The sequence below is a fragment of the Cherax quadricarinatus genome, chromosome 9 (genome assembly GCF_038502225.1).
Source record: "Cherax quadricarinatus isolate ZL_2023a chromosome 9, ASM3850222v1, whole genome shotgun sequence".
Classification (NCBI taxonomy): domain Eukaryota; kingdom Metazoa; phylum Arthropoda; class Malacostraca; order Decapoda; family Parastacidae; genus Cherax; species Cherax quadricarinatus.
This window is the reverse complement of record NC_091300.1, coordinates 39,551,555-39,562,486: the sequence shown is the minus strand read 5'-3', so window position 1 is coordinate 39,562,486 and position 10,932 is coordinate 39,551,555. Positions and strand designations below refer to the sequence as shown.

Below are 10,932 nucleotides of genomic sequence, written 5' to 3'. Positions count from 1 at the left end.
CCTGTCAAACGATATTAAAGATATAAGGATCTTTAGTGACTCCTGTCCTGTCCAGAACAAAAATCATCTTCTGAGGGACTGGGTCACAACCATAACAGCTGTCCACGAGAATAACAAGCTTCAGGCAACTTCAACAACTCAAAGTACCTGTATTTGCGAAACGGTACCATGGTGAATCGTCACTAAGACTTGCCGGAGAACCAGTAAATTACATGAAGATAGAGGTAATAATCTACGATCAAGATGCCGCACTCCATTTGGACTTCAGGAGAGCAAGGGGAAGGACACCCTACTGGATCCTTCTCCAGCTGGACGATGGATCTTGGAAGCTTTTACCAGCGCAGGTGTAGGCCATTCTGTTTGTGAATGATGTGATTGATCTTCCACTTACTTCTGAGGGAAGTAGACATAACTACAGGATCCTGCAGGCAGAAGACGTTACTGCCGATGATGATCATTTAGATGATCTCCAATATGTGATGTCTTGTCACGATGGCTGTTATTATTACAGGCTGTATTTCAGTACAAAGTTTTAACTTTATTTTAACAAAACTCTTGAATGTTAATGGAAAAGGGTCAGTATCACAGGTATGTTTTTCTTAATACCTTTTAGATTGAAAAAAAAAATTTTTTGAAAAAGCACCAAATGTTAGGTCAGATATTTAGGTTTAACTTAAGAAAAAACAACAACTCTTGTATGTCAGGTCTTGTTGAATCTTAGTACATTGTACAGAATCTTAGTACATTGTACAAACTTCCAAAAAGCATTTTTTTTTATCTCAAAACCTTAATCTTTGACACTGGCCTTGCTAGCTAGCGCTCAGCCCTGGCTTTAACCCATAAAGCAGTGATTAAATTCTCAGTGTATATACATTGAGAGACATACATCTCACTGTGCATATATTCTGCATGATCAATTAATTTTTATGAGTTTTAGTATTTTTGTAGCCATCAGTCCCGAGTATACAGATTTATTGTTAACGATCAGTATTAGTTTTTTCCACATATATTTTACCTGTTATCCATTAAATGAATCAACGCAAAAAGGGAGTGTTGGAACGTATTGAAATGTTTTTTGCATATATAACCAGATGTTTTTTTAGACTCGGTATTTCCATCCTGTGAGTCATTGAAATTAACCACGTACAAATTTGTTATGTTTGTTGCGGTTACTAATAGTGTGTTTACTTCCCCAGTTGGCCGAGCTGGAGCAGCGAGTGGTGGAGGCTGAGGCCAGGGCGGAGGAGGCCGAGGAGAAGGTACGTGTCCTCTTCTTGTTTTTAGCAAGACTTAGACATGTCATGAACGTGTCCTTGTTCTTAGCAAGGTTCAGATATGACTTAGGCATGTCCTCTGTCCTGGACGTGTGTGGAATTCATCATGGTGTGTAATAGATGCGCACCTCTCTTCATCTGTTCCTCTGATGTGCACCCGAGAAAGGTCAGAAGTGGGTCAGATATGTTAGTTATCTTTTTAAAGTCGGAACACGAAACGAGATGATCGCTATTGTCTATTACTGTAAAATCTCTCCCTCCCAATCTCACGAGAAAGGTAAACAGTTGGCATGTAATATATATATATATATATATATATATATATATATATATATATATATATATATATATATATATATATATATATTACTGTGCTAGTCATGGCATTATTCCGCCCCTCCCCCACACACATACCATGAAAGATTGTAATACATATATTTACACACTTATTGAGGTTTTAGTAGTCCTTTACGCTTAATCACATCCCTCAGCCGTTTAAGGAAGACTCTCACACATTCTTGAGGGTTTGGGGAGGTATATTATTCCATGCCTCATGTAGAACAGCCTCCAGTTGTGGGATGGAACTGATATCCTTGCCCAGTCAACTTCGTTTTGCTATTGACTAGAGGTTCTCAAATAGGGTTTAATTCTGGGGAATTGCCTGGCCAGTCATTAAAGAACCTCACTTTACAGTCCTTAAGCCACTGAACTACAGATTTGTAGGTATGACACGGTTGCACCGTCCTGCATAAAAACCATAGCCCCACACTTGTTGAACGCCTCAGGTATAAAAACCATATATATATATATATATATATATATATATATATATATATATATATATATATATATATATATATATATATATATTATATATATATATATAGCAATGAAATCACGAAACAAGTGATTTTAATTCATTTACCAAACTGTGGCAGGTCAGGACTCGACCCTACGAACGTTGTAACGCCTCGTGAGACAACACAACATACACATCACCTTTACCACTCAGCCACCAACCCTACAAGAACCAAGTACACAGCACAAAGCTATGCGTTTTACCTTGGTCCGAGGACACTCATGCCAGTGGTATCTCAAGGGTTAATTTCAGCCTCCTCCTGTTTGAATACCCGCTTCAACAAGGTAAAACACAGCTTTGTGCTGTGGTTCTTGTAGGATCGGTGGCTTAGTGGTAAAGGTGATGCGTACGCTGTGTTGTCTCACGAGGCGGTACAACGTTCGTAGGGTCGAGTCCTGGCCTTCCGCATTTTGGTAAATGAATTAAAATAACTTGTTTCTTAATTTCATGGCTATACCATATATATGTATGTATATATTATATATATAATATATATATTTGGTAGGAGAAAATTTTCAAACAGCTTCAGGGAGAACCTTGAGTTTTCCCTGAAGCAAGTTTATTCTTTTCTCTGAGGATGAGGGTCCCCAGGACAGTTCTAGACATGGCACCTCCCTATATATATATATATATATATATATATATATATATATATATATATATATATATATATATATATATATATATATATATATATAATTGTGTGTGTGTGTGATGAATTGTTTGAAAGGTTTGAAGATTGAGACACTTATGCAACATATGGGAATCTCTATTCAGGAAACGTTTCGCCACACAGTGGCTTCTTCAGTCCAATACAAAGTAGATAGGCGTAAGAAGAGGAGGAGTGTTGCGAATAAGAAATTTTATAAAAAAGTTTAGAATGTGGCCTGTTACCATTTATTTCTTATGCAACAAGATTTTTGGATCCGAGTTATTTAAAGGTATTTTAGAGTCTAGGGGAAATAATTTCAACTGGGAAACTCCATAGAATAATATTCAAATTTATTAAAGTATTTAAATACAATACTTTATCTTCTCTTTGTAGTTAATGTAACTTAATACTTTGTACAATAAATTTACCATATACATTTAGTTCAAAATCATGGAAATGTCACATTAATAAGGAAGTTTAATTATTCTTCCTGTAATTAAGACTTCAATAACATTTACGTCTTTGTCTTAACAAGACTGTAGACTCAAAATACAAAAGGTACAAGATTTAACAAGACCTTTGAAACTGGCCGTAAAGTATCTCTATGGATTACTGAACTGACCAAGAATATAAATATCAAAAGAATCTTTCAGAGCAATTAGGAACAAACTGAGTCAGCTCTAGAGTCCAATTCTCAAAACCATTCAAACTGTACACCGTAAGAACCAATATACGATCAGTTGTCAGGGCTAGAGCTGGGAGCGGACTAACTACTTGCCAGTCTGTTGACGTGTCGTCAGGTTGGATCAGCTGACCCAAACGTCAGCCAGCCGGACATAAACAATTCACCGGATGGTTCCGAGACTTGAACTCTATATACACAAGAAATCCTACCTAACAATAATAAAATAATAGTGATAATAACAAAATAGTGATAATAACAAAATAGCGATAATACCATGGTATTTTTCATATATTAACAGATAATAATATAACGCCGAAAGTCTCTATTTTAGCTATAAACGGGGACTTTCACGCTATAATATTAAGTGATGAACATATTCTCTTACATTAGTTAAATAACACAGGATGACCAATTTCGAAGATATAACAAGGATTTTGAGGTAATCAGTCCCTCAGCCTGGAGTCGATGTGTTCAGTCCATCAATCTTGTAGAATGTGTGCGCGCGTGTGTCGAATAGGTAAAATTGGTCAATTACCAAGAGCTCATTTAAAATTAAATCCTTTCTAAAATTTTCTCTTGTACGTTTAAAGATATATTTTTTCATTTATGTTCATGTAAAAATTAATAATTTTGTACCAGAACCTTAGAAAACTTACCTAATCTTATTATAACAAGCACAATTTAATTTAGCCTAATTCAGCTAAATATATTGTGGATAACTTTACAATAATTTAATATACACAATGAAATGTATATTTTTTGTTAGGTTCAGAATGATTTTTACGATATTATTGCTTACACAAATTTTCGCTTGCCCTATTCAGCAAGTGCGTTGCTATTTAATCCAAAATAGCAAGTTTTACGTATTCGGCACGACACTGTGAGTGTGTATTTATATATTTATGTATGTATATACACACAAAACTGCGGGCAGCCGACATTAGATCCTGCGACACATTCTCCTGCCTCAAAAGACAGAACGTTCACATTGCTTTAACCACTTAACTGTGGATGCTGGTATTCAAACGGGAGGTGGTTGAAATTAGCCTTGAGCTTACCACTTCCACGAGTGTCCTCGGATCACGAACAACACTTAGCTCTATTGGGTGTGAATATAATGCAGAGAATCCGTAGTTTGGAGATTAGGAGGAGGTGCAGGATTACCAAAACTATTAACCAGAGGAGAGGTTGTTGAGGTGGTTTGGACATTTAGAGAGGATGGAACAAAATAGTGACTTTAAGAGTGTATAAATCTGTAGTGGAGGGAAGGCGGGGTAGAGGTCGGCCTAGGAAAGGTTGGAGGGGAGATAAAGGAGGTTTTGTGTGCGAGAGGCTTGGATTTCCAGCAATCATGCATGAGCGTGTTCGATAGGAGCGAATGGAGACAGATGGTTTCTAGGACTTGACGTGCTGTTGGAGTGTGAGCAAGGTAACATTTATGAAGATTCAGGGAAACCGGGAAGTACAGTGCCGGCACTCAGAAGGAGGGGTGTTAATATTGGAGTTTTATAACTGTAGTGTAAACACGCCTCTGGCAAGACAGTGATGGAGTGTATGGAAATGAAAGTTTTTCTTTTCCGGGTGGGAAGCGGCCGATGCGTTAAGAAAAGTAATAAAAATATTTAACAAATTACGGCATGGGTGGGGATCGATCCCGTGCTTTGGCCTGCCTCGTGGGAATGTAGAGTTCACGATGCTCTAACCACTGGACCAACAAGCCTCAAACACCATGCACCCAGCAGGACTGGGCGTGATTCATGGTGCGAGGACATACGTGGCCATGGTAAGCTCAGAGTTGTTCTCAATCTACTCCTGTTTAATTACTAGCCTTCACGAGCAGTCTGTATATTAATGAAACCACGAAACAAGTGGTCTTGAATCATTAACGAACTGTGGCATGGCCGGGAATCGATCCCGTTCGTTGATGGGACGATATTTTAATGTCCCCCCCTTTTAAACTATATTGGTAACATTTACTAGTTTCCAGGCTACTGGCACATTAACTTCTTCTGTTTGTTAAATATTATCGTTAGTAGTAAGTGACTTGGTGTAACGTAGTTACAATATTACATAAATGCCCTGGCGCCTTGGGGTAAACAGCCTGTCTAGGGGCATGTAAACTATTATACCACATAAACCAACCTAGGGATAAGCTTGTTTCTTTACAAAAGCATAAAGTAAATAATCTATTTATATTAACAGGAAGGGCACAAAAATTAACGTATATAAAAAATATACTAATAGTAAGCCATACTTTTACAACACACAACCTACCCACTACATACAAAAATCATCAAACATCAGTACACCTTTACCCAGTACTCACATTAGCACACTGCTACTAGTGGTTAAAACAGATAAACATTTATAAACAGGGAGGCTCCATGATCCCTCCCCTTCCTTCTGCCGGCCTCTTAACCCACAGGCAAACCACTATTAACTGTACTCTTCACTACACAGGCCCCTGCACACTAGGGCCTTACAGGTAAACATGAGAGCACCAAAACCAATAAAATAACCTATGGCACAGACTTACCCAAAATCACCCCTCCCCAAACCATGACGACTTGTTCCAGCCGCCACTTTCCCGGTACTGACTCAAAAATACACCTCACCTGCTCCTGTCCTCTGCTGGCTGCTCTTCAGGACTAATACCCGTCCGGTTTCAGAACAAATCCCGAAACCGACGTTACATATGGAGCGTTTTTTATACACATTTTCTATAATACTGCGTAATACGGTATCTACTTTGTTTTAAAAAACTGACATTTGTTACAGTATTCAGCTTCTCCAGACGTTTTATTATATTAGGGCTGCTAATTTCGTCAATATTTAGTTTATCAGCATCTAAAAAGCGATATTGGGGTCTGGTGAAGTTGGTGTCATGTTCAAATGAAAATACGAGCCAGAAGGTTGCGTTAAGTGCACAAGCCGTAGTCCTGTTATTAATTTATTCTGCCATTATCGCTAGTTACAGGTCCCATCGTTGCTTCCCTACTGACGTATCTGAAGAACTGAATCACATCTGACGTTCTGTGCGACTCGTCTTTCAAATTCTTCAGCATTTTTTCCTATTCCCCCCTCCCCTTGGCTTTCACTCTGCAAGTGCATGTATGTACTTAGCATGGTCAGAGGGGTTACTAGTGAATTTATTGCCTTTGTTTTCAACTATCCAGCCTGGCTTTTTTAATCTTTTTCACGTTTTATCTTTCTTGGTATGTTGTTATCCATAATTAGAATGTTTTTTTTACATCTGCCCCCACATTTCCTCATTTCGATTCAATTAATGTTATTAATATCTCTGGACATCTTACCTAAGTTAGCTGCTATGTAACTGGGAATCATTATAGTGTTATTTAGGATATACTTTTTATTTATGGTGAACCACTTGATACTGTGGTCACTGTTTCCAAGTATGTCTGCTAGCTCCCATGACTGAATAAGGTCAATCTGTGGTAGGAATAAGAAGCAAAATATTGTTGCCAGTCCATTGGCCTTTACACTGACACAGATAACAATATTTTACTAATACGTTACTGTAATGCATGAAATTACCAAGACTACACGGCATGTACTGTACAGCTGGACTTCACGTAAGCACTTTATATACCACTGCGCTCTGCAGTGGCACCACTTCCCATTACAGTGGCACTTCATGTAAATATACGACTGCATACCAGAATCTGTTACTGACTTCTACAGATTGTACATGCTAATAACCTGTTAACCATCCAACTGATCTTGAAGGTACTTTATGCAAGAACTATTCTGCAGGCAGGAGAGAGACATGATTATATATACTTGGACAATCCTAGAGAGATTAGCACCAAATGTGCACACAACCACTCCCTGGGAAAACAAGACTCGGCAGACGATACATCCCCCCAATGAAAAGCAGGGGCGCCACTAGTACGATAAGAGACAACAGAATGGGTGTTAGGGGCCCAAGACTGTTCAACTCCCTCCCAGCATACATAAGGGGGATTATCGATAGACCCCTGGCTGTCTTCAAGAAGGCTTTGCACAGGCACCTAAAGTCAGTACCTGACTTTAGGTGACTTTAGGACCGCGGGGGCATTGAGCCCCGAAACCTTCTCCAGGTATACAGTCAAAAATTAAAATTATGTTAGATCAGCTTTTTTTTTAATGACCTGTGGTAGTTTCCATTTCCCATTTTACTCACGTTTGCTGTGTTGATCCTTTGTTTATTTGCTCGTTCCTCTTTTTCTGCAGTGTTTTTATCTACAGTTTCATGACTCGTTTATCTTAGTTCAACATGTTTCTTCCTCTGCTATGTGTTCCAAAATTATTGTTAGCCTTAGTTATTTATAGTGTTCTGGTCCGTTACTCTTAATAATCAAATCTTGTTCTCTTGAAACTTCTTCCATTGTTATTAGTTCACTTCATATCTGCTTTTTCAACTTGAAATTATATTTCCCTCGTTAATTGTTTCTTCCCTCACTTGATTTACCTTCATCTGTGTCATGTTAATCTTGATATTTTTCTTATTGTTTTTTAACCTAAGAAGTTTGTTACCGATTATTATTATTATTATTATAATAAAGGGGAAGCGCTAAACCCGGAGGATTATACAGCGCCTGGGGGGGGGATGTGGAAGGCATTCAGGCTTAATTCGGGAGTTTGTTACTGAGTTCCCTGTGATTCATTTCACTGTTTAACATTTTATATTTAACTATTTTACCTTGCATAAACTTATCCTTGATATATTCTTGTTAATTACCCATTTAGAGGGTAATTAACGAGGGGCCGCTGCTCATATAGACCTGTGGGACGCTAAACGTAAAAGAAAAAAAGAACTGTCATAAACTCCAAATAGTAACGTAGATTTTAGTCTCCGTGTTTTCGCATGTAAATACATCACTGACGGTATATTATATGGTTTAGTAATCTTATTAGGTATCCCTGGAAGGAGACCTTTAAGAGGTAGCTAGTTTTTATTGTCTTGTGCTTCCTAAGTTTCATTTTTCTTCTGTTTATAGCACGAGAAGGCCTCTTCCGATAGGCTTCAAATTAGTTAACTAGGGCAAGATTCTTGGAAAATTTAACATGTCAAGTTTGTAATGTAGCCTAGGAGTATAGCATTTATTTATTATGTCATTGTTAATAAAATATAATAAGATTTTAGCAGTTTAACTTGTTTATAAAGATCATCGTGAATGTTAACTCTGAGCTGCTAGGCTGCCTAGTTTTGTTGCTCACAAATTGTTTACTTTTATTAAGTTAGTATTGTCATAGGTAAAGGTTTGTAATATTACATTATTTTATGCTGTGATATTCTCTGAAGATCTAAGATGGTTCAAAGTGTATATTGGTAATTGTAGAGCAACTTAATTATAAGATTTAATGAGCTTTGTGCAGTTTTGCCAGGAAAAGTAAGCATTATTTTCATTTTTTTTTGAGAGAGAGAGAGAACTGTATCAGTTTTGGAAGAATTATTATATATTGGTAAGGTGCTCTGATGCTCATAAAATGGTGTTTAATAAAATTTGAATGGTTATACAGTAAAGTTAGCAAAATATTTAGGATTTTTTTAATGGGTAGAACTTTTTGGGACGATTTATTATTATTGTTAGATTATATTTATATATAATCTAAACTAACAATTATTTATATGTTAATGGTTAGGTAACAAGTAATTAGTCGTTTAGTGTTATGAATTTTTGTGTAGGTTAGTTTGAATGAGAAGGTTATTAATGTGTAGCAGACGATCGTAAAATGAGATAATGGTTATAATCATAACCATTATTTTTAAAGAAGTAGATCGGTAGGCCAGCTGAAATCCTCATTCAAATGACCAAAAGCTCTAGCTGTGGTCACAGACCGGGCCGCGGGGGCGTTGACCCCCGGAACTCCAGGTAAACTTCAGGTAATACCTAAGACCCGCGTCAGGAAACACTTATCCTGTTCCTGACAGATATTATACTGTTTTACTCTGTGCGTTCAGCCGTGCTAATGGGTGGGTGTAACACATGTCGCTCACGATTGTCACCATCATCTCTGCCTGTGGTCAAGATGTTAGAATATTTGGCCCTAGAGGATTAAACAATTGGAGAAAAAAGGTTGGCTCTGTAGGCACAGATTTTGGCACTTTTCATGGTTACAGTGATATTAGGAAATAGGCGTGTTGTTATTCTTGCCTTGGGTATCCATAAATTGTACATGTGTATTTAGATTATAAAATATGATTTTCTATATAGTAGGGTTAAGCAGTTATCTTTAGGACTACCTGGTTTTTGGATGATATAGAAGTAACAAGGAAGGGAATAACGTCTGTGGTAACGACAGTATGCCTAGTAACTTGTATAATACAAATTTGGGGAAGATTATAATTAAATTAAGGGTGTGGTTTTTTGTTTCCCTTGTTGTGTTTATCATGATCATTAATGGAAAGGGGATATTTAATAATTAATTTTTCCCAAATATAATTATAATTATGTTTGCAGTCTTATATTAAATATAATAAGATGTGGTAGTAGTCATATGTGATCTGCCTGGAGGGTATTCCGGGGATAAACGCCCCCGCGGCTCAGTCCAAGACCAGGTCTCCCAGTGGATCAGGGCCTGATCAGCTAAGCTGTTACTGCTGGCCTCACGTAGTCCAACGTACGAACCACAGCCCGGCTGATCCTGCACTGACTAAGTATCTGTCCAGTTCCCTCTTGAAGACAACCAAGGGTCTATTGCTAGCAGTGAATAGTATTTATGAGTATTATATTGCTTTTATTGTGGCGAAACAATCACTTTATTGACCACAGGAGTGTTAATTGTTTGTGTTTATATATTTTTCTCGGCTAGTCGCAGTTATATTTTTATATATAATCCATATGATAAATACAACCAACATTTCCTACTCACTCAATCCTGAGAGAATTTGGTGGCAATCAGGGAAGTAAATCTCTAGAGACGCCATTCTGGTTTCACTCCCTTATTCCTCAATCCCTGTCATTACTCTGGTAGCATTCTTTGAGTGCTGAAAAATTATTCAAATTATATAGACGAACTAAACCTGTCCATTCCAGACGAAATGTCCTGTGACCAAAGTTCTGTAAGTCATTCCAAGATTCCTAGAAGGTCTCCAACAACTTTTAAAAAGGTGCCGTCTTATTCGACGCTGGCGAATGTGTTGATGCACATATGCAAATTTTGTGTGCAATTTTTTTTTGTTCCCGTTAAATCACGTTAAATATATTTGAATCTACCTTTAGTGAATGGCTTCAATATTTAATAGACGATGCATCTTACAGTAGACCAGTACCCATTAACTTTAGTTTATGTGAGGCTTCAACTTTTCAGCCCTAGTGTTTTTTTTTCTCTCCCTCTCTCCAGAAAGCAAGGTTTTCACTGTTACTGGACTGCATAAGCCCCAATTTGCCAGTTTTATTAAATAATTATATTGATTTCCATTCAGTGACAAAAGAATGCCTTGTCTTACCAACTTCAA

The 10,932-nt window shown here is 37.4% G+C and overlaps 1 protein-coding gene across 1 annotated transcript in view; it reads left to right on the top strand.

Annotated features, from left to right (window-relative positions):
* The first annotated feature begins 492 nt into the window (after window positions 1–492).
* Window positions 493–10,932, top strand: part of LOC128685932 (uncharacterized protein CG43867) — a 1,104,857-nt gene continuing 1,094,417 nt past the window's right edge. The window contains exons 1-2 of the mRNA XM_070083118.1: window positions 493–588; window positions 1,197–1,259. Coding sequence (XP_069939219.1) covers window positions 493–588; window positions 1,197–1,259 — 159 coding nt within the window. The remainder of the gene's footprint in view (window positions 589–1,196; window positions 1,260–10,932) is intronic.